This window comes from Lonchura striata, chromosome 6 (genome assembly GCF_046129695.1).
Source record: "Lonchura striata isolate bLonStr1 chromosome 6, bLonStr1.mat, whole genome shotgun sequence".
Taxonomy (NCBI): Eukaryota; Metazoa; Chordata; class Aves; order Passeriformes; family Estrildidae; genus Lonchura; species Lonchura striata.
In genome coordinates, this window is record NC_134608.1 from 44,674,929 (window position 1) to 44,698,537 (window position 23,609).

The following is a 23,609-nucleotide window of genomic DNA, read 5'->3' on the forward strand; positions in this document are numbered from 1 at the left end:
CAGCTGAGCCGCAGAACCCCTGAGGTTCCCTCTGCTGGCACCGGCAGGGTGAGCCCCGGTGGCTGATTGCCAGCTGGCTTGGGGCATGGGGGGAACACGCGGCTCACCCTGTCCCCCCCTCGGTGTGTGTTTTGCAGGCCCAGACCCAAGAGCTGGAGGAGTTAAATAAGGAGCTGAGGCAGTGTAATTTGCAGCAGTTTATTCAGCAGACGGGGGCCACGGTGACCGTCCTGCAGGCCAGGTCCGAGGAGGACGCCCAGCCGGAGCCGAGCCCGTGCGAGCTGCCAGCCTACCGGAGAAACGGAGGTCAGCACGCTGCCGCTGGCTCGGCCGCGGGCGCTGCTCCACGGGACCCCTGCCCGCTCCCTGCCTCCTTCTCCCAGGGGTCAGCCCCAAAGCTGACCAGTTCTCCCCTGGGCACTGAGATTAGGCAGGTGGGGTTTTGCGTGCTGACATCTGTGGCAGTCGCTCACCACTCCATGGAGTTTCAGAGATTTGTCACCCCTGGGGCTCCTTCCTCCTCCCCACTGAAGCCTGGGGGCTGCTCATAGACATGCATGGGAGTCGAATCCTGCATTGCTGCTTTCGGGGCCGAGGTGTCTGCAGGGAGCTTTCCTTCACAGCCTTGCTCATGTCACCACAGCAGCTGCAGCAAAAGGCAGGTGGCCAAAGGCCAACATCAGTCCCTGGGGGCTGTGGGCTGGTGGGGATATGCCCTGACCACAAATGTTTGGTGAGGGAAGGGTGGTGCCCAGGGCCTTGTCTGCATCCACACAGGCATGAGAGGAGGTGCCGGGGGGTTCTCATGGGAAGGAGCCTGGTCATTTCTCCTCTGGAGCACCCGGAGCGGGTGACGTGACTGCCCTGCAGTACTGCAGTGGCTGTGCCCAGCAAGCATGGGAGGCTCGAGCCCTGCCTGAGCCGGATGTTTTTCCCCATCCTGTAGGTTTTTCTCCCACCGCTGGTACAGACTTGCCTCCCCAGGTCAGCACCAAGCAGCTCCTCGGCCATCCCAGGACCCTGCCGGAGCCCCTGGTGTCCAGCCTGAACCCTGAGGGTGCGTATGTCCAGTGGGGCCCTGGGAGCGTGAGCTGCTCTGCAGACGATGGGTGGGAAGAGGGGAGAGGCTTTTGCTGCCCAAAATGGGCTGCAGAGAGCAAGCGTGTGCTGGTGGTGGGAGGCCAGAGCTATTTATAGATGCCATTAGGAAGCGCAAAGCTCACACTCCAGCAGTCTCTGCTCTGCTGCCAGGGGCTCACACACTGGCAGCCTGCCTCTCTGCCCTGCCAGGAGCTGTGGAGAATGGTTCTCATCCCCTCTCCTGCCACTCTGTATCCCCCAGGGTTAAGACCTTGCTCAGTTAGGATGAGGAGAACTTGTCTCTGTCTTTCACGGGAGCTACTATTTCCATCTTAGTAACCACTTCATCCCAAAACCCTTTCTACGTCCTGTGACTCTTTTGTCACCTTGTGCCTATTTTTGGGTGCAGCAAAAAGATCTGTGGTAGGGATACCTACCTGCTGTGGTGATGCCACCTCCACCCTGGCATCCTACTCCCACCCATGCCACCTTTGCCTCAGCAAAACCCTATTGCCATTTTCCTCACAGCCCAATACATCCACCCCCAACCTTCAAGATATTCCCATTTCTCTGTCCAGGCTTTGTGCTCACATACATCCTGTTTTCCTTTTTGCAAGTGCTTACCCACCATGGTGGGATTGCTCAGGTGTTTTTTTCTCTTGTCTTGCAGTTGTATCAACCAGGCAGAGCATCTGGAGGTAGAAGGGCCCAGGCAGTGGAGGATCAATTGTACACTTCAAAGTGTAACTCTATAAATAAAACATATATATATATACATATATATATATATATACACATATATATTTTATATTTTTTTTACTGCTTTATATTGTGAATGGATGTGGATGGCCAGACAGAATATTTTTTACAGACTGCAAAGTAAAACTAAAGACTGATCTCACAAAGCAACCCTCTTCCCCTGAGGATGAAAGCGACTCCCTTCTATTTTTTTTTAAAGCAGTTTCTATATTGAACAGAAGACAGCAGTGCACACATTCTGCATAGCCTCCTCAAAAGATACATCATGCATTTGGAAAAGTCATTGTTCCTTTGACTAGGGGAGGGAAGCTGCAGTGGAGACCGTGTGGAGGCTCACGTGGATGAAGTTAACAGATTTTACAGCAACTCGTCACTACAAGTGGGGCCATGACAAACAGCCTCTTCACTGGCGGCAGGGGAGGCCCAAAAGCAGTTTTAAGACAAATTTCTGGCCCGTCCTTTTTTTATGTATAAGAAACTAGGAGAAACTACTTTTTATGGTGCCACAGACCATGCTTCAAGGAAACACACAGCGGGAGTTGTTTTTCTTTAAATGAATTTAATCTTTCTAAAGTAAAAAATTGCAGAATGAGCCCTTCCCCAGTGGTGGTGTGAGTGGAGAACAGGACCAAAATACTCTTGGTGACATTTCTCTGATATTTTTAATTTTCTTAACTCGATGGCCAGTAGTTACCATTCTGTTCATCTGTCGCGGTGGGTCGCCTTGTATTTTGATTGCAAAACAAAAGCGGTTTGGGGAGGGGATGAGTTTGTCTGGGAGATTCCCTGAGCCCGTTTTCAACGTGTCGTATGTGAAAAATGTGACTTGGGCACAGCGTTCCTGGCAAAACCCTGCTTCCCCCACGTGAATGTAAATCCTGTGCGCCGCAGATCCAGTTTTCAATAAATCTTTGGGAAAGGCTTTGAGCAGAGCGAGTGTGAGTGTGCTGTTGTGGCCAGGGTGAGCCGTCCTTGCCGGCGCCCGATGGACACATCCGAGCAGTTTGCGAACCCTGCAGCTGCCTCCTCCATTTCCAAGCCATCTCTTTCTATTTGCCGAATTAAAGCTGTGAGTATTTTATAACTGACTCCCTCTTATGCATGCAGTGCTCTTCTTTTTTTTTTCCCCTTTTCTTTTTTTTTTTTAATTGTGAAGTGCTCTACAACCAGGGGATGCAGCTTGTCTCCGGTGAGATGCGGCCATCTCTGGGATGAAACATGGCAACATTTTAATAATGCACAGCAGCAGCTCAGAGCATTTTAGGACAGGAGGCAAAGGGAGTGGCGCTCAGCTGCAGACAAGAGCAGGTAAGGGGAAATTTCCCATTTGCCTCCAAGCCCCTTTTTCTGCACCTGGATAACAGCAGTCAGGAATGTCAGCTCTTGCTGTCCATCACCATCTCCCCTGAGCTTCTGCTGGGCTCTTGTCCCTGGGGACATCTTCCCCTCTCAAAGCCGATTTTCAAGGTGCCACCACAGCCCAGCAGGCTGAGCAAGTAATATTAAAGGATTAAAGTTTGCTTTTTTTGGGAAATCCAGTGGTACTGCTGTGTTTTAGGTTATGACTGGAGAGCTGCCACAGTGGGGAGATGCAGTTTCAAAGTTGCCTTTTTTGAATTGGGGCTTTTGCATTTATTTGGGTGGGTTGCCTTTCAAGCTCCTCCTCACCCTCCTCCTTAAATCATGTATCTCCAAGTAAATTAGTTAAAAATGTGTTTGTTCCGTGCGGCTGCATTTGGTTTCTCTCCTGCTTGTTTGCTTTTTGGGCTTCATGTGATTTTTTTTTTTTTTTTTGGACTCTTGCTTTTAAAGATTCTGCCTTGCTAAGAAGTGAGTGATGGACATAGTAAACAGCATTTCAGTGCTGCTTGGGGAGGTGAGGGAAAAGCAGGTTTAGAAAACCCACTTGCCTTGGACGTGGCCAGATTTCAGTGTGTCATGTGACATCCTTTGCCTATCCCAAAAAACTGACCTCTGCTTTAAAACTGGATCTTTCATTTTTTGGATTACATTTGTAGCCTTGCCTTCTACAAAATAAACAGGAATAATGAGAAAAGGGTCATCACCTATGGTACTTCCAAATGGGGGCATAAAATTAATTTGAATGTCTGGGGGACTTTTTTCCCCTCCATTATGATTATATATTATTTATCGTTTTTGTAGGTTCAGTCATAATTCAGTCATAATCATAACAGGCCAAACCAGCACCAGTCTTTCCTAGAGGGAAGTGTGGGAGGGTGTGGAAAATAAGGATTTAAAATATATATCACAGCAGATTTGGCCCTTCAGTTGATGCCCCTTGGCTGGCATGCAGGATTTGGAACTGCTGCCTGGGTGGGAAGACAGAGTAAATCAACTGTGTCCCCCACTGATAACCAGGCATGGGGCTAGTGAGAGGGCCATGAGCAGGGGCTAACCCTTTTCAGCTCAAGACTGGCTCTTTGCAGAATTACTTCATTTTACGTCCTACCCACCATCACCCAGCTGCTGCCTAGGCCAGCAGTGTTTCAGGAGGCAATAAATTGATTAACACCTCTATCCTTGCTGTGGTACACGTGGGGGAGAGGTGGCAATCAGACTCGTGTGTTACCTCGGGAGCTCCCCAGCCAAGGGTGACCCATATTCCTGCCGGCTCGGGGGGCCTGTGCCAGCCGGGCAAGCGCGCGGGTCCCGCCTGTTATTTAACACAGCGAGGCTCAATACCCACTCCCCCGCCTCCCCGCTTTTAGCTGCTCTAAAGTCTGTGTCAATAATACATTTCTGCCATTGAATATTTTATTGATGGTTTGGCTTTTTTTTGCTGCTTGCAATTCCCATTTCAAGGCTGCGTGATTGTTCCTAATTAAAATTTTATGCCCTGGGACAAGCCTTCTTGCTACAGTGGAGATGATGCTGTCCTTTTCTAGGCCACTACAGAGTAGTAGGAAGAAATTACCATTACCCATTGTTGTGAGATTAAAACAAAGCAAATAAATTATTTTTTCCCTTAAAAACAGACCAAAAGCCCTGTGTACGGAGCGTACTGGAGAGGGAACAACTGGCTCGCGGGCAAGGCAGGGATCCAAGTGTGCAGGGTGGCTCGAGGATGCTGTGCCTGGCTGCACAGGGACTCATGTCCCCATGTCCCTCAGGCGGTGTGGGCAGCTTCTTCCTTCCCTGGAGTGGGTGGGAATGGACTTCAGAGCTTCTCTCTCCTCAGATGCTTTTCCTGGCTAGCTCCAGTGCCACCCAAATGTCACAAAGTGAAGGATATACCTGGTTTTTACTGGTGAGCAGCCCTGATTTTTTGTTAGCTTTTTTTTTTTCAAATACATCTGCAGGTTCTGCCAGCACAAAGCACCATTCAGAAGAGTATTTCAGCCACCTCCAGCCTCCCTGGCGCCCTTTTCCTGGCTGCACTACCTGATTTTTTTTTTAAAGGATTTTTTTTTAATATTGTGTAAAAAAATGACCACCCCCCCAGCTCCTCATCCCTCTATCCTGGACAATCAGCTCCTCACCATCTTCATCAGATGGAGGTCTGGGTGCCAGCACTGCCCCAGGCCAGTGCAGTTTTTTCAGGGCAACACTGCTGCGGACACTTGAACCATCCTCAAGTTGCAGTTAGGTATTTGTACGAATTCCTGGGTGTTTGGGTTTTCTTTTCCCCCCTCAATTTCATCTAGAGTGCTAGAAGCATTTCTGCTGCCTCCCAGCCCCTGGATTTGGCAAGCAGCTTTTAAAGCACACACTTCAGCACCAGTTACATAAGGAAAGGTGTGAATGTCTGGAGGAGAAAATGCCTGTTGGTTTTGCTCCCCAAGTGGTGTACAGATGCTCTGCTGCTTGCTCCTGGCTGCACAGCTTCTACCGGCATAGTTCACTGCAGATGAAGAAGAGCCGCTTGAACCAGAGTGTGTGTCCATGCAGGGAGCATTGTCTGCTCTCCTATGGTGATTTTTCTTTCTCCATCTCAGAGTGCAGACTGACTGCTTTCTACCTTGCCCTGGAAAAAAAAAACCAAAAAGCACTAGAGGATGCTGGGAAATTTTCTTGTTTATGGATGAGCAAGTTTCTCTCGCAACGGAACCTCCTGCCAGCAGAAATATATATTTTTTTAGGATGTATTATATAAGTCCCTGCTTGCATTCAACTAACTGACTTCCTCTTAAACAATTCATGTACTCCTTCAGAGCAGCTTGCTCCTTGGGTGGGGCTCACCTGACAGTGGGACATGTCATGGACAGAACACAACAGGCGCCTCTTAGTGTGGTGCTTGAAGGGTAAGGCCTGTTCCCTTCCCTCCATGAAGAGCTAAAACATGAAAAATCTTTGAAGAGCACAAAGAATCCCATCAGCTCAACAGGCCTGAAATTCAGCATCTTCCCCTCCTGTAAGGCACTCCCCTGCCTCTCACCAAAACTCTTACAGTTCTGAGCGAAAGCACATAACTACTCTTCTAACCAAGCTACGTACCATCTTACAAATCTGTTTATTAGCTACTGAAAAACATTAAATCAAAGGGCATCACAGCCCTGGTGCATTTTCTCATCACTCAGGAGCACCCTCCAGCTAAGTCAGGACAGAAGGGCTCAGCTGGGCTTTCTGCTTGAGGGACAACCATGTCACACCCTTCTGGTCTCCTTTCCAAGCCACTTTCACTGGCCACAGAGGCAAAGTAAGAGACGGGTGGAACCAGGAATGCAGCACAATCAGACACATCACTGAGAAGGCACAGCTTTCCTCTTCACCTGGTCTGATGCCCTGGATTACAGTAATCAGCACTCAAACATTGGTTTTGCATATTTATTGGAGACTTCAGGTGACAGCACAGCAGGTTAGATTTGAATCATGCCAGAAGAATATTAAAAACAGGAACTGAGCTGGATGATCCCCCCACTTACTGGAGACACACACAAAAAGGCAAACCCAAACAAACTTCACTTCAACCCCTTCCTTTTGCTTACTGGAGCTGAACAGGATGGTTCCATTGGTAGCAGGAAGTCGGAAGCATCCATACCCATAGTGCTGCTCATGGGAACTGGGACAGGTCTTGCCAGGAGACCTGCAGAGCTGCTTCTGCCAGCGGCATCTCCCAGGGTTAAGTCACCAGCCAGCACAGTCCCAAACGCAGGGCTGTTTATTCAAAGAGAAACAAAGCACCTTTATTTTCAGACACAGGTTTGTTATGTGCGTGGTCAGCTATAAAATGGGGTGGCAGGGGGACTGTGGCCTTCAGTTTCAGCTCTCAGACACATTTGTACATGGATGGATTTTGCACCAGGTTTCCCTCTCTCTGTGGCTACACTGTGTTCCTGCCTGCTCAGGACCAGCAGTGGGAAGATGCTGTAGGTGCAGCTATGGAAGAAAAAAGCAATCTGGGGTTGAGACAGCTGCAAATTTGTCTGCCCCCCAACCCTGTCCCCCATTAAAAAAAAAAAAATAAAAAGGCCCATTGGTTTCTGAACAAACATGAAAGCATCTTGGGTAACTTTGGTTGGTTTTCCCATCTTCCCAGGCTGTTTGAGCACTACGGAAACACAGAGCACAGAGGGAGCTGAGTTTTCTTGTGAAGAGCAGCTGTTCCTCTGGGACCCACAGGCAGAAATTATAAGAGCACGAAGGAGAAAACTTCCCAGACAAAACTTCCCAGAGACACACTTCACCAACAGAGGACCTTGCTCTACCTTGTGTGCAATTAACTACTTATTGACCAGAGCACTGCCAGTTCCTTCAGATCATGCCTTTACAACAGTCCAGGGTTACATGAGAGCAGCCCCAGGAGTAAGGGGACTACCTGAGCCCTTCCAAGGAAACTCAGCAACTGTGGTGAATCCCAGCTGGTTATTAGGAACTTCAGCTGACAATGAAGCTGTGCAGCTCTTCAGAAAACACACTTTTCAACTACCCAGATTCTTCACCAGCCGAAAAATCACAAGAGATAACTATGTAGGAGAAGCCATCTGCTTCGTCACTTCCTCTGTTTTTAGTGACAGCCACCGTGGGTGGCTGGAAAAGTCCCTGCCTGGCTCGCCTTCCTGTTCCTCAGGGCCATGAAGTCAGAGTCCCCAGCGTGACATCACAGCACATTGGGCAAGGCAGCTCTGCAAATGCCCAGCCAGGGCTGGGGCGCCAATACAGCCCTGGCACAAGATGAAGAAAACAGCAAGCCAAGGTGAGGGGTGGGATGGAAAAAAAAAAAAAAACAGTAACAAAAAAAGGAAAGTGAGGCTTGTTTCTGCTTTTCCTTTAACAGACCAGAGAGTCTCTCTTTAAATGTGACTCATCCAGGGCAATACTAGGCAGAGTTTCTTCTATTAACACACCCTTGGCAATAGCAGTTCAGTTAGTCACTGACCGGGTCTCAAGACGTCACCGGCCGGGATGATGCGTCTCTAACTTGGTACGGAGTCCGCGAGCACTTATTTACTTTGGAGAAGAGCAAGCGGACAGAGCACGCCATCCCTCCTGAACAACTTTACCACCAACTATTCGCACCCACATGCCGACACGGCCCGTTCCCTCCATCTCCGCTCCCGCCGGGCACACCGAGCCCCGCTGCTGTTCAATCTTTTCGCGCTCCCCCGTGCAAGCGCATCCGATCCTGGGGCACTCCCGGCAGCGCATCGGGGGTCCGCAGAGCCGAGCATGGGGAACCGCTGGAGGCAGGACAGTGGCGACGGACGGGGGAGCGATTCCTTGGCCCGCCGGAGCCCCTCACCTGGCTGGCCGAGGGGGCAGGAGGGCGTCGAGGCTTCGAGGCGCGGGTCGGGGAGGCGAGGCGGCCGCACAGTGATGTCCGAGGAGCAGGTTAGCCGCTGTCACACGCACAGTGGAGTCGCCGAGAGCACAATGTGCGTTAGTCAGTGGCTCACCTGCTCCTGGAGGGTGACGGGGGGGCGGCGGGGCCCGCCTGCAGCAAAGGCGACGCCGGGCAGCGCGAAGGATGGGTTGCGGGAGGGGGGAGCCGCGCCGTGCCCGGGCTCCGCGGCGCGTGGAGCTGCAGCTTCACGCTCCCACCCCTGGGACAGGCTGGCCCGTGCGGCCCCGGGGCCGGCGGCGCCCCGCAGCTCCGGAGCGGAGGATCCCTCCCCGGCGCGGCCGCCGCTCACCTGCGCTCCCGCCGCCGCCGCCGCCGCCAACTTCTCGCTCTGCCCCGGCCCGGCCCACGCCGCGCGCCGCGGCCCCTCGCCCCGCCCCCCGCGCCGCTCCGGCCAATAGCGACGCCGCGCGCCCGCCCGTCGGCCCCGCCCCTGAGCCGCTCCAGCCAATGGCGGCTCCGCCACCGCCCGCCGACGGCCGCGGCGGGGCGGGGCCGGGCGGGCAGGCGGCCCCCCCGCCCCCCCGGCGGTGACAGCGGCGGGCGCGGCGCGTTCGCTTCTGCACGTCGCTGCTGCTGCGGGGAGGAACCATTTGTACCTGTTGAGCCGCCGCCCGCCTCCCGCTCACCCCGCCCCGCCGACCCCCGCTCTCCCCGCCCTCGCCGCCTCGCTCGGGCCGGCGGCCGCCGGGGGCGACCCCCCTGCCCTGCCGCCGCCGCCCGCGAGGAGCCCCTTCCCCGCGGGCTCCCCATGGCCCCGCCACTCGTCTCCCCCTTTCCCCTCCGTCCCCCTTCCGCCCCCGCCGGAGCCGGGCCCATGGTACGGCCCGCCGGGGCCGTGCCATCAGGGCAGTGTCGGGGCGCACGTAGGCGGTGCGGGAGGGACGGGGCGAGGGGGCGGGGGAGAGTCGGGGTGTCCCCGGCCGCCCCCGCCGCCTCTCCCTTCGCTGCATCAGATGTCACGGTGTCACATTCAGTTTTTGTATGTTTTCCCCTCTCCGTTGTTCTCCGCTGGGTTGGGCGTACGGCGGACCCGAGTGCCCCTCGCAGTGCTAGGGGGTGGAGGTGGTCCCTCGGTCCCGGGAGTCTACTTCCAGCAACTTCCCCCCCCAAAAAGGGACGTGCAGTTGGAGGTTTTCTGTACATCCTCAGTATAACAGCGCTCACCTTCTGGTGGGGCGAGCTCGCTCCCGCCCATCACCCTACAAGCCGCAGCCAAGCAAACAGCTGGAATGCTGAAAATTTTAGTGCACCTCAAGGAGGATTTGCCAAGCACCAGAGGCAGAGCTTTATGGATGGGCACAGCGTTGTCCCGTAGTGGGAATAGTCCTGTCTGGAGACTCAGAGAGCCAGGCGTCGAGTCTTGCAGGCTGGCTCCCATCTGCCCCAAGTGACACACACGCCCTCCTCGAACAGACCGGAACCAGAGCGCGTCTGCGGGGCGGGCACATTTGTTGTGACCCCCCGGTTCATTCAGACTGCTGTGGGGCAAGAAAAAACACTTCGGGTGCAGATGTGGCCACAAACAGCAGCCACACGCCTCATCCCTGGTGAACTGTTAATGCATGCTGTCCGGCAAAAGGCACGAGCTCTGCATCCCTTGCGAAAAATTCCCTCGGCATCAGCTGTCCCGACTCCGACGGGTGTTTTGCAATCTGGAGCAAGATTTGGAAGCAAAACCTAGCGCGGGCTCCCTGATAGTCGGTGGCAATTCCACATCGAAAGGATTTCGTTACATCTTTTGCTGGAGTGCTTTAACACTCATCCGTGCCTCTGCTCTCCCATTGCCGGTGTGGAAGGGGGATGGGGGGACAGCCCCTCTTCTGTGTGACAGCCTGCACAATGACAGGCTGTCTCTGTTGTCATTTTGTGTGCATGCTATGTGGGGTTTTTTTGTTTTCACCCAGCAGCCTTAGGGGAAAAGTCACGTATTTTACATCTTCCCCAGCACAGGGATGCTGCCTGGATTGGAGAGACATCGTCTGCAGAGACCAGCGACCCCTCCACCCTTCGGGCATGAGCCAACACAAAAGAAGGCACAAACATGGAAAATACTCTTTTTTATAAAATAGGTATTATAGTGGAAATAACATGTCTGGGTAGTGCCCTCCCTACCAGCACTGCTGTTTCTGCCAGCTGCTCTACATTGTACAGGACACACGTGCTGTTGGCTCCTCTGCTCCAAGTCCCTCTTCTTCCAGGCAGTACTCCACATTCCCGGTTCTACTTTTAAAAAAAAAGAACAAAAACCTTCTTCAGTCCTTCTCCTGACTGTATGCACACAGGGACGGAGCGTGTTTTGAAGCGGTGCTGGCACAGCTGGCTGCCAAGCTCTGGATGTTGCTCGGACCTCGCTGACCGCTGTGTTAAACCATCCAGCGTGGAGCAGGCCGGCGCGGAGCCAGCTGAGCGCACGGCGGGCAGAGGGTGCGCTGCTGCGGGGGCGAAGCGCTGCCCTGCAGCCTGGACCCTCGCTCCAGCTGTGCCATCGTCCGAGTCTACAGGAACGGCGAGACCGCCCGGCTCACAGGATGGTTACTATTGCCCTGGCAAGGCCCTGAGCCCAGGGGCTTCGCTACAGCGCTGGTGGGTTTGCCCTCAGCCCCCGCTCCCCCTCCAGCTCCAAACAAGTTCGTAGCTAAGCCCTTAATCTCTGGGATGAAATGTCCTGCTGACACGGCCGGTGCTATCCCCCGCTTATCCCAGCCCTGCAGCTCTTCCCTTTGTTCCCAGCTGGCTTGCAGTCCCCGCGGCGGTGCCAGAGCCACGATGTGTGCAGTGACAGGGAAGTGCATTCGCGATGGCGGGAGAGCGTCATGGGCTGCCCTCCGTGCCAGTGCCGCTGTGCTGCGCCCACGGACTCGGGGAGGAATCCAAACCGGGGAACATGCCCCCAGTCTCACTCCTGGAGGCTGGCAAACCCCGCATGGACTAAGTTGCAAAGAAGAAGCTGCCTCTGTACAGCGCAGGCCTTGCCGTTTCCAGCACGAGGCTTTGCGTGCTCACCGGCTGGGACATCACCAGGGCTTCGCCCCGGTCCCTCCCGCTTCGCCCCTCTTTCAGGCCTCGAGCAGGCACACAGCAGCAAGGCTGGCGCGGGTTTTGTCCCGCTCTGTGTTCTCTGGAAAAGGACCTTGTTTTCTCCCCGGTATCCGCCTGATTCCTGACAATGCCCTGAGTGTCTGCGAGGACACGCACGTTAGCTCTGGGTCACGTCCGCCTGCAAGCAGAGCCCGGGCTGCGCTCCCCTTGCCGGCGGCCAGCCGAGGACAGCCCGGGCAGAGCCCCGCGGCGATGGAACAGCGCGAAACCAGCCCTTCCTCCTCTACGTGCGTGCGCTCACCCAGCGCCGCGGGAACATTTGGGTCGGGCCCAGCCGAGAGTAGTTAGAGGGGAAAAAAACCGCAGCGGTCTGCGAGAGGTATTGGACCGGGCTGCGCGAGGATGCTCCCAGCCCCGAAAGGCGGCGCCCGGCGGAGCGGAACGGAGCGTCCCTCGAGCGCAGCCCCGCGCTGGCCTCGCACCACGGCGGCCTTTGCGCCCCGCTTTCTCCCCACAAAGCTTGGAGACACCGGCGGAGGGATGCCGGTCACCCCTGCCAACCCTGTTTCTATGGAGCAACCGGAAGCGGCCGGAGCGGGACCGGCGCTGCCCGCGGGGACCGAGCGCTGCGGCCCGCTCCTCCCGCGGCCCCGCAGTGGTACAGCCCGCGCGCCCCTCCGCAATGGTTCATCCCCGCGGCCGCTTTCCGAATGGTTCGCCCCGGCCCCCCCGCCGCGGGCGCGGTGGTTCCGCCCGTGACCCGCCAGTGTTTCCGCAGCGCTTCCGGGCCGCGGGGCCGGCTGCGAGCAGCGCCGGGCCGGGCCGGGCCGCGCCGCGCCGCGATGTGAGCGGGGCTGCTCTCGGTGAGTGCCGCGGCGGGCAGCCCTGCGCGGGCGGGCGGGCGGGGGCCGGGCCGTGGGAGTTGGCGGAGCGGCCGACCCCCGCGCCAGCGGGGAACTGCCCCCGGTCTCTCCTTTAGTGTCGCTCCTGTAAACAACAACAGCGACGACAGCGTGTTCATTGCGTTGTTTCCCGACGGGAGGCGCCTCCGCGGGAGGGCAGCCCCCGGTCGGGCTGTCCCCGGGTGCTCCGCGGAATCCCCTGGGATGCAGAAGGGCCGGTCGGGCTCGGGAGCCGTCCAGCTGCCCTTGCTGCGGCAAAGAGCGAAAGAAATGCACCAAGCGCATGTGTAAATACAGTTAGGGTGCTAAACAAACCCTCGAATGGTTCCGGCTGTCGTGTCCGCACCTCTGCCTTTCCCCCGTCCCTTCCTCCCTGTTCCCACCCGTTTCTGGTGCTCACACGGCTGTCGGAGCAGTTCCAGCCTGCTCGGCTGACAAGTGCAAATGAGGAGCTGCCTGCAAGCTTTTTTTTTTTTTTTTTTATCGTGTATTAGCTTATCTCAAGGCCATGTTTAGTCTTAAAAACTTTGCCTTCAGGGACCTGTGCTTACGGAGAGCTTCTAAGTGGTGTCACTGGTGCCTTCCCTAGGCCACCGCACGTTTGGTGCCAGTGGGGTGGGTGGGATTTTTGTAGTTTTATTTACTGCAGGTAGTTTCTTCCTGCAGGTTGTTCCCACGTACTGTGTTTCAGGGGTGTCTTTTGTCTTATTTCCTTTCCTGTAGGTCGGTGGGTCTTTCTCCATAGGGCTGTGCACAGAATGTACAAGTGTGTGACCTTTTGTTTGGGTTTTCTTGTTTGTTTGGGTTTGTTGGTTTTTGTTGTGGTTTTTTCTTTTCCCACAGTCATTCCCACGAACAGCAGGGGAAGCTGTAGCTAAATATGGGACTGGTGTGAAAGGCTGATGCTGAAAGGGAACTCGCCAGCAAGGGTGTCTCTTCCTAAGGAAAGAAGTTAAGAAAGAGGATGTGCAGAGTTGGAGAGTAGTTAATTTGCAGCTGGAAGCACAGGTAGTGGCTGCAAGGAATTGGAGGCTGGGAATTCCATAGAGCTTGCCTACTGCTTTGAATATAGAGGTACAAAATGCTTAGCTTCTCCTCTGGGTAAGATGCTGTACTTTCAAAATGCTTTTAGAAAGCCTGTGTGTTGCTTTGTTTGCATTACAAACTCCCTAAAGAGTGCAGTGTCAGCTCCTGGGGAAGCTTTGGTCGACAGTGTTCATCCTGGAATTCAGGGTGGCTAAATTTAGGGCAGAGCTAGGTTGGGTGGCAGATAAGCACTTCCTTACCTACCTTAGGATTAATTTTATGTGACTTATCTTTTAGGTTCTTATGTGCTTCCACTTAAATTATTGCACAGGCAGTTCTGATTAGTGGTATATTTTTTTGGTAATTTAAACAGGGATCTAAATCTAGATGTAGGGGACTTTTTTTAAAGTTCCTTGTGCATGCTAGATTGGCAGTGCGCAACTCTGGGCTGTAGGAGTGTCTTGTTAATAAGAATTATTTCCTTGCCAAGTTGTCTTAATTTGCCTTTGGAATGTGGCGATGACAGATAGTAGTCGCACCATAACCAGATTTTTTCCAACTGGGTGCAACAATGATTTGGACAGCTCTTTTGTTGAGTTGTGTTTTGCACTCTTTCTTTTTGTTGAACGTAGCATATGAAATTGGAAACAAAGTTACATGATTTCTGATGTCTGAAATTGCTTTTCCGGAGAGAACTGAATTATTTAGTTGATTGGGGGGAAAAAAAAAAAACAACAAGAAAAACACAACCAAAACCCCTCCCCCAACAAACCAATAAAGCAGATGTGCTAATGAGAACTGAAAGCCCGTATGTTTGAAAATTTAGTAGGTTTAAATCTTGTTACAAGTGGTCTTTAGAACAAGATTGCTCACTAGTGGACCATGTAATTAGATCAGCATTCAAAACCACCCTGTGATAAAATTCTGTCAGAAACTTGACTTCGCCTGTGAATAATCCTGAGTGTTACCCAAGCAGGTGAAGGTAAATGCTGTCTCTAGTAGCTCTTCTGTTTCTAAAAAATGTGGAAACTATGTAAGAAGTTGGTGGGGTAGGAGATGGGCTGGTGCTAGGAGGGAAAGTGCCGGTGGCTGGGAGAGGCACTCGCTGTTGTGGCAGCTCTGGGCTTTGTGTCGGGGGAGCTGGAGCTCCAGTGTCCTTTGCAGGCTGTGCCTCCTCTTGATGGCTGGGAACCTGCGCTTGCCTTCTGGCTGGAACATGCTCAGAGTACATTAAAATACTGATCTGTGGTAATGCATAAGGATTTCAGTTCAAAAGCTAAATGTTTGCTGAAGTGCTTTTGTTTAATAAACACTTGTTCTGGAGGAAGCCCTTAATCTTCTCTGTTGTTGAAGCGAACAGAAAGCCCTGTTGCTAATACAGCGTGAAGAAGGTATTTGTAATTGCTCTTTGACTGTACTATTAAAATAACTTAAGGCATCTCTGTGTAAAAATGTAATCTGTCTTAGTGGCAAAGCCTGGACTTACAGCACGTCCTGCAGCAGAGCCTGTGCTGCCCTAGGGACACAGCACTGTGAGCAAACCTGACTGGGCCTTACTGAGGCAGAGTCTTGGGGAAGGAAACCTAAGGCGGTGGAAAGCGCTGGTGCGAGGAAAGTGAGCAAACACCTGCCGTGCACTCGTTGCTTCTGTGGTTTGATGTTTGTTTAGGGTAATCTAAATGAGAATTTGAAAACAAGGGGATCTGCAGGAGGAGGGCAGTGCCTGCCTTCAGCCAGCCTTGTGTGCAAGCTGTAATCTGGGCCCTGGATAGGTACGCTGTGCGAGTGGGTGAGGCACCTGCCCAAGGAACTGAAGTGGGGCTTGCTGTAAACATCAGTGGTATCGAGTACAGGTCAAGGGATCTCTGGCCAGATTACCCTGCATCTGTGCTCCATCCTAAATTCCTCTGAATGGACTTACAAAGTGGGATGCAGAAGGGAGGATTGGTGCATGTGAGAGCTGCTTGCAGCTGAAGTGCTGTATGGAGAGTACTGCACCCCATGGGATTTTCCAAGTGACCTAGCAGTGAGGGTTGGGTGCCATGAGGGCATGTCCTTCACACCCCAAAACTAAAAGCAGCTGTAGTTGCCTGAGTCAAATGGCCTTCAGGGATAACTGGTTGCTTTTTAGCAGTCTGGCCTTTTGTGTTACAGAAGTGCAGAGTTAAGGTTTGCCTTGGAGGAATGACTGCCATCCCCTCCTTAACCAAACTTCTTGGTTAGCATAATAATAAAACTGCTTTCCATATATTTTGTATTTGCTAGTTCTGGCTCAGGGGGTTTAGAAAAATTCTGATGTGGTAAGTGCTGGAGAAAACAGAGCTTTTGTACCAGTGGGTGAATTCTCTGAAGTGTATCATGAATGTGTTTGTCCTTCATAGTGGCAATTTGTTTGAAATGTCTCCCATAAAAAAACCCAACAACTTGGAAATTCTGCTTCTTGTTCTTAAAAAAAAAGGAGCCCCATGTATAAGGTATATAGTCAACCACGATTTCCTTTCTCTTTTTTTTTTAAGAACAGATGCCCAGTTTGGAAAAGGTTGTTTGCAAAGTAATATTTGTGATGTGCTTAGAAATCTCAAATTCACTTCATCTCTTCATCGCTTGGTTTCTTGTCATTTTCCAGCTAGCCACAAAACAGACTTTTTTTTTTTTTTCTGACAGGATTTCAAGACTTGATTGTTTGCTGCAATACCAGATTTTCTTTAACTTAGAGTTTTGCCTCTGAGCAAAGTACAAGCTTGCATTTGCAGTATGGTTATGTCAGTTTAGATTGTCAAGTCACAAGTGCTGATTTGTTCGCCTCTGTGCCTAAAGGATAGCTTTTCATGGGGTAGCAAGGCAAAAATAACACAGGTAGTGGTTTTATCCCACTACAGTGAAAAAGTGCATGCTGTTTGGAAATGTAGCTAGGTGTGTGTTTTTCAGAGCTGTGGCTTGTAGGAATCACTTTTTGAAACAACGATCTTTTCTGCCCTGTGCTTATTGCTTTAAGGAAGACTGGAGAGCAGGGAAATGAAGGTAATGGCCATAGTGAAGTAGAGGCTTATCTGTGTTTTTTACTTCCTTGGCTGTGGCTGGCCTCGGTGATCCTCAGTGGCTCAGGAGTGCCGTGGCTGGCTGGGTGTGGCAGTGACAGGTCAGCAGGAGCCCGCTCTGTTCCCACAAGGTGCCCACGGAGAAGTAGCCCAGGTTCTGCACAGCATCCAAACACACGGATGGAACACGTGCCTGCCACTGCCCTGCTGGGGGACTGGTGTTGCCAGGCCTTCCCTTTTTGTGTCCTGCCTGTCACGTCACCACAAATTTTGCATTGCTGTAGCTAACTGAGCTTTTGGGAGGATATTGTATAATTGAGTTTCAGTTTGAATAATGCATACACACACACTGCTGCAACTTGAAAAATTCTGTGTGTTTCTTCGTATTTTTTCAGTTGCATCATGGAGTGACTGGCTTTTTGATGAGTCTGTGTGTTTTCAGCCAACATAAATTGGTTTTAAGAGTTTTTTAAATATTCATCTTAACAGCCACAAATTTAGCTAAAAATGCAAACCTGTCTTTAGGCAAGATTCTTACTGAAATTAGGAGAAATCTTTACAGGAGCTTAGTTGTGCTGAAGCTCAGTCTTCTTTCTGTTGAGTTTGTTGGTTTTTTTTCCCTGAACACTGAAGACTCCATTTGTAGTTTGGTCTAGTTTAGTAGAACCTACATTTTTAAGGCTCTCTGGTGCAGAGCTGTGTTGTGTGGCTTAAAGAGGGAGTGTGCAAAGGTATGGATTAAGAGCAATTGAATAAAACATAGTGTTTTGTTCAAAAAAATTTTTTAATATGCAAAATGTGTAATGGGGAGCAGGGAGAGTGGGAGATGAGCACCTCATAGAAACTTCTTTACCACTCTTATAAAAGAATCCTTTTTATTTCATATCGAGATATGACACCCAGCTTTAAGTGTCTGTTAATTATATATTTTCATGACTTGCTTCTAGAAGCTTTGCCAGGGGTCTGTCTGCCTTAATGCTTTGTAGCATTATGTGTTAATAGCTCTGATTTAAATGTCATTATGAATTTGGATCATGCAACATCTCCCAGTATCTGTCAGTTTTACTGCCAGTCTGTGCTGATGCACAGCAATTAATGTGATTACATTAATATGCACTAAATCAGGTCTTATCTTTTCCATGGAATAATGGTTGTGGGGTCTTCAGCTTCTTTATTTCATGACAGAGCTGTGCAAAGGCCTTTTTTTTTTTTTTTTAAAAAAAAAGGACCTAAACTACATAATCTTTATTCTTCTTTTCAGTCAGACAAGATGGAGTATTTTGATTTAAAACACATATTGTCATCCCGTTAGGCTTTGTTCAAAGGGCCTCTGGTCTCTTTTTTTGCAGTGAATTGCTGGTACATGAGATGGTTTTAGCGTGTGTAGGTTTTCTATTGCTATTTTCAGTGGAGAGTTCTGGTTGCACCTTTTGCTGTCATCCAGGAGCCCGAGATAAAGCTGAATCTCTCACCTGCACCGATTTTCACAAGCAGCTGGTTTCATCCAGCTCAGCAGGGCTGCGAAACCTCAGGGTTTCAGGGCTGTAGCCCCCCTGAACTGAGGCTGGAAGATGCTCAGTGGTGTAGGAGAGCCGTGTCCCCTCTCGCACTCAGGTCTCCGCGGACGCGCCGCCTGCTCTGTGCCGGCCCAGTGCCTGCTCTGCCGCCTGGGTGCTGCGCTGCCTCCCTGCCTCGGCCGCCCTGCGGGGACTCCCATGTCCCACCATGGACGATGACAGCCAGGATGAGCTGATCAACAAGAACGCTGCTCTGGGAAAGGGCAAGAGGCAGTGTCCCGTGCTCCTCAGCGAAACAGGTAAGTGAGCACCTTTCTGCTTCCAGGTTTCAGATGTACCCTCAGAAGGCTGGTAAAGATGTATTTGTGGCCATTTGTCACCTTTTCCTTGACTATTTCTTGTTTTGCTTTGCTTCATTGCTTGTGTGTGTATCAGACCGCTGCCATGCTTCCCTGGAGCTGCCCTGCCAATGGGCAGCTTTGATACCACTGTGGAAATCCAGGAGTTCACTTCATCCATAATGGCCTTATTAGGGCTCTGGTACCTGTTCTGCCTGTCGGTCTGCATCAAATAGATATTTTCTCTTCTCTTTTTAAGAAAGCAATGGTGGAAATAGCTGGGATTCAGAAGATGATACTGGTAGTGAAGAGGAAGATAATGACACTGAGGAAGAGGGAGGTGGGGAGGACAAGGAAGAAAGTGAAGATGAAGAAACAGAAGGTAAGGTCTGTTCATGTGCCTTAGCAGGCATTTTTTAATAACTGAGGAAGAGCAAGATGAAAGCTATTCCTCCAGCGACTAACAATGAAATGTAAATCCACAGATGCTGCTCTGTCAGGCTGATGCCAAAATCCTACAGTAATAAGCAAACAAGCAATAGTGCCCAATTTCTAAGCTTTTAAAGCATTGGCATGTTTAAAGACTACCTGCTACTCAAAGTAGTGGAACTGTAGTCAGCAGGAGTGAACTCTGCCCCAGCAGGAGGAGGGAAAAAAGTCAAAGTTGCAACAATGGCTCATGCTATTTTTCAGTTATGAAGACCATGTTTATTAGTTTGCTTTGGCATGGGGCTCTAAAGTGAATGCTGTGATGGAGAATTCTGGAAATAAATTATTATTGCTGTAATACCTAGGGAGGATGGAAGAGGACTAATTTTTCTTTGAAAAAGGAGTGTGAATATTATTTTAATTTGTTCATTTTACTAAAAAACATACCCTGGAGAATCATGTACTTCTGAAGCTGCTATGCTGAAATTAATATTTGGATAGACAAAAATAGATTTTATCAGATCTAAAGCTTGTTGAGAAGGCAAGAGCACAAGTTTTCCAAGTTACTAGTTAGACTGATTTAAACACAGACAAAAAAAAAATATGCCAGGTGCCAAAAAGCTTTATCAATCCATCATTATCTATTTTGTCCAGACAGGAGAATTCAGTGGAAAAGACAAACATCCAATTCTTATTAAAAAAAAAAAAAAAAAAAAAAAAAAAAAAAAAAAAAAAGGCAGCCCAACAGCAACCATCTCCAGTCCTCCCTCCAAGTGATTAGGGTTTTAGGTACTTTTTGTTGCTTCTTGAAAATACCAGCTTAATTCACAGGTTTTAGGGAAAGGCTAACACATCTTTGTATTTTGTACTAAAAATACCTTTCAACAATGTGTGCTGAATGTTTAATTTTACTCAATCTTCTTTAAGTAGTCTCTAAGGCACTTAGATCCTTTGGCTCACAAAATCATGTTTTACTGGTGAAATCCTTAATTTGCTGTTCTGCAGTAGAGTGTGTTGCTGCTGCTTTTCCTCTGGAATATATCTTAAAAAAAAAAACAAACAACAAAAAAACAAAAACAAAATAAACAAAAAAAAAGTTGGGTACATGGTAACTTTATTATAACTTTTTATTTTTTAACTTCATTGTTCAGTGCTAGCCTGGCATATCTTAACTGTCTTGTTTAGATAATCTTTTGCTTTTCTGGTGTCTGTGCTTTTAATCTCTTGCAAGACTACTTACATTATCAGGCTTTCTTTTTCCCCAGAGTGATCCATTGCTTTTTAGAGAAGGGATTTAGGAAGCAAGAAAACAGCAAAAATGATTGCCTTAAACTGAGGAGACCGTTCTTGACCCCTGCAGCCACATAAAATAAGCTTACTTGGAATTTTTTGTGAACTGGAACCCTGTCCTGCCCACCCCCTCTGCCCCCACTGCTGAAGCCCTGCAGCACACACAAGCTGTTTTTTATCTCTCACTTAAGATGGCGAAGATGATGAGGAGGAGGGAGAAGAGGAGGAAGAAAGCGAGGCCACTATGGAACGAATGACTGATTCTTTGAAATCAGAGTCACATTTGAATGGAGTGAGCGTCTCCTCTGATGAGGATGGTGAAAACTGCCCCATTTGCCTCAACACATTTAGGGATCAGGCTGTTGGGACTCCTGAGAACTGCTCCCATTACTTCTGTCTGGACTGCATTGTGGAGTGGTCTAAGGTGAGTTGTTTTGTCTGTGGTGTCCTGTGGCCTTCTGGTATGCTCTGCTCTATCCCCTGTGATCATGCTGTTGTTCTGTAATGAGAACAAAACACTGTAATATTGGTATTTGCTTTCTTAAGCTTTTTTAAACAGACTTGGGTTACTGCTCTGTTTGGCAAGATTCATATTTGAAGTTTGGATCTGTTTTTCTTGTAACCATCCTAATTTGTTCTGTCTGCAAGCTGTAAGGTCACAAGCAAGTGTGTTTGTAGGCATCTACAGTTCTTTTGTTTTTTCAAGTTGAGATACTAATTTTTCTCTATGCCTGGATATATTTATATTTCTGTGTATATCTGTCTTTGTATTTTCTTGAATTCTGTATTGTGACCATTTGATTGGGATCTCTTTCAACCCTGTACATCTAAGCATAGAAAAGGTGTAAAAGAATACTGACAATCAGCAGCTTGCTCTGAATTCAGTTTTCAGTCAGAGTTCCTTGCCACCTATCTAGCTCCTATGGTCATAATTCAGGGTGAGAATTACAACAAAATTTACAGTGCATGCAGCAGTAACAGTGGTGATTGAATCTTTTAAAAAGCAAATAAATCACTCTTACTGAATATATTTGTAAACCATTTCTAGTTGCTCATTTGTCCAAAGGAAAGGAAATGCCTTAAAACACAAGCACTATTTCAAGGCAGTGTTTGGAAGAACTTTGATGTTGCTTTGGCAATTGAATAATAATTAAATAGTTTCAGTAAAATTAATGCTTCTCCAAAAATGCATGTTTAATAGAACATGTTGTTTGTAAAACAGGTAAGTCAGTTTTAAGTACCTTAAAATGGCAAGCTCAATAGCTGTTAAAATGACTACTACATTAATTTAATGCTTATTACATTAATAATTTAAGATTACTTTTTAAGAATTGAATAAAGTGATCCACTTATTAACTGTATTGGGAAACTTTTTTTTTTCCTAGAATGCAAACTCCTGTCCAGTGGATCGAATCCTCTTTAATTACATTAACATTCGGGCACGTTTTGGTGGTAAAATCTTAAAAAAGGTAAGCCTTTTACTGTAGCAAACAACCAGGCCATTTGGCACAACAATTTTATTCAAAAGTTTACCCTTCTAGGGTGTTTATGTAATACTTGCTATCTGAATGGATTTTTTTTTCTTACTTTGAATTTGCCTTTTAAGGAGCTGTGATGATTTTTCTTCCTCCTTTGCCTTACTTCCTGCAATATTGTATTGTGGCATCATTTGTGGTGGCAGAAAAGGGGTGTATTTTTTGCAGCTGCCTGTTTTGTATAATGGACATTTGACTGAAAACTGTTCTGCATGGATAAGCCTGTCTGCATGTGGAGAGTGCCCTCCATTCTCCAAGTGCTGTTATAGGATGAATAGGAATAATCTAGCCTATCCATGATCTCTTCCTTATGTCCTGTTGCAAGCAATGCTGTGTAGCAGTTGGGTCTGTAAGGGGAGAGAGGCACAAGGCAGTGGGAGAACCCTGAAAGGCACTGGTCGAGTGTGCCAGTAGTTGCTCACAAAAGAACATTAAAGAGTTGTCATTGATCTTAATTGAGAAAGGTGTTGGTTTCCAGGGGACATTTAGGGGTTTGATGCTTTGTTCCATAAACTGATGGCTTATTATTGTTTGCATTTTACAGAAGTGAGAGTTAACATTGAGGTAATACGGGAGGCAGCAGTTTACTCTCTTCTTTGGTCTCGTTTTTGGCATCTTTTTGTTTGTTTGACTAATTTTCATCTTATTTGTGGATTTTTTTGCCTATTCTTAAAATGCAGTTTTCTATAGTCATTGATGCCTGACAGTATACAAGTTAAGTAGATGTCAGGCATTTGGTCGTGCCTTAGGTGTGCTGAAAGAAGTAAGTGAAGGTTCTGGTGTCTAACAGCTATTTGGGTTCCTTCACTTTTAGATTTTGCTGCAGGTACTACCATTAGCATGATGGTGGGTTTTAAAAAGTGCCACGTTCTGCACAAACTGAATCCCTGCTTTATTTAGATTCCTGTTGAGAACACGAAAACTCAGGGCACTGATGGAGAGGATGATCCAACCTTCTGTGAGGTGTGTGGCAGAAGTGACCGCGAGGATCGCCTGCTGCTCTGTGATGGCTGTGATGCAGGGTAAGAGGCTGAAAGGAATGGAGCACCTGCATGATTGCACATGGCCAGAGTTTGGTCCACAGGCACTGTCTGGTATGGAGGCTGCCCTTTGCTTCTCTCTTCATGTGGCCAGCCATGTATCCATGTGTTCTAGTGCAGACATCCATCCCTGTGATGTGATGGATCCTTTTCTGGTCATTTAGCAAAGTATGTGTGGAGAGTCCTGCACCCATCAAGGCTGCAGGGCACCAAAACAGATGACCACACCTTCAAGTGATGAAGGTATTTGTGCTCATCCATGCAACAACTGGGTGTGTGAAGGGTAGAACCTTAAATCCTTTTTGTCTCCTTGAGGAGAGGATGCATGACTTGTCCCAAGTGACTGGGCATTAGCGCTGTGCGGGAGAAGTGCTTAAGATTCATGAAATGTTCAGGATTTTCTTTACAGCCACAGCTCTTAAATTATTATCTTATTCTTGCTTACTTCTGTTTCTGCACCCTCTTTGATTAATAAAATGTTTAAGTAGAGTCATGAATATACTTGAACACAACTTTGGCCCTACGGTTTTCTGCTAGAATTTAAAGCTCTTGGGCTGTTTAATCAGTCTTCCAGCACTCTCAGTTTGAAGATGTCAGAAGTTACCCACTGAACAAAAAGAGATGCTAGCAATGAGTATGTAAAATAACTTCTCAAAAATTACTCCTAGCAAGCTAACTAGACATCTGATAAAGCTAGTTTTTCCTTTGTGTTTTGTGTCCATACATATTGATACGCTATTCATACACACATATACACTGATTCATCTTCTGGGAAAAAGACAAAATCAGGAACACTAAAGATTTTTAAGAGTAT

The 23,609-nt window shown here is 49.1% G+C and overlaps 2 protein-coding genes and 1 long non-coding RNA gene across 7 annotated transcripts in view; 2 read left to right on the forward strand and 1 right to left on the reverse strand.

Annotated features, from left to right (window-relative positions):
• RASSF7 (Ras association domain family member 7) overlaps positions 1-2,771 on the forward strand; it is a 33,807-nt gene extending 31,036 nt beyond the window's left edge. For all 3 annotated transcript variants that reach the window (XM_031505054.2, XM_021555070.2, XM_021555073.2), the window contains exons 4-6: positions 138-306; positions 947-1,057; positions 1,751-2,771. In XM_031505054.2, coding sequence (XP_031360914.2) covers positions 138-306; positions 947-1,057; positions 1,751-1,782 — 312 coding nt within the window. In that variant the 3' untranslated portion in view covers positions 1,783-2,771. The remainder of the gene's footprint in view (positions 1-137; positions 307-946; positions 1,058-1,750) is intronic.
• Positions 2,772-5,431: 2,660 nt separating this feature from the next.
• On the reverse strand, positions 5,432-9,010 carry LOC110484450 (uncharacterized). The gene is made up of 3 exons (XR_002467764.3): positions 8,931-9,010; positions 6,786-6,954; positions 5,432-5,824 (listed from the first exon to the last, which is right to left on the reverse strand). It is a non-coding gene; the product is annotated as an uncharacterized LOC110484450 (long non-coding RNA).
• Positions 9,011-12,466: 3,456 nt separating this feature from the next.
• The window catches only part of PHRF1 (PHD and ring finger domains 1), a 28,561-nt gene continuing 17,418 nt past the window's right edge, over positions 12,467-23,609 (forward strand). For all 3 annotated transcript variants that reach the window (XR_002467772.2, XM_021555193.3, XM_021555194.3), the window contains exons 1-6: positions 12,467-12,543; positions 18,261-18,462; positions 18,761-18,883; positions 20,412-20,644; positions 21,606-21,689; positions 22,656-22,777. Coding sequence is in view for 2 of the 3 variants with exons in the window: in XM_021555193.3 (XP_021410868.2) it covers positions 18,372-18,462; positions 18,761-18,883; positions 20,412-20,644; positions 21,606-21,689; positions 22,656-22,777 (653 nt within the window). In the remaining variant the exon portion in view is untranslated. The remainder of the gene's footprint in view (positions 12,544-18,260; positions 18,463-18,760; positions 18,884-20,411; positions 20,645-21,605; positions 21,690-22,655; positions 22,778-23,609) is intronic.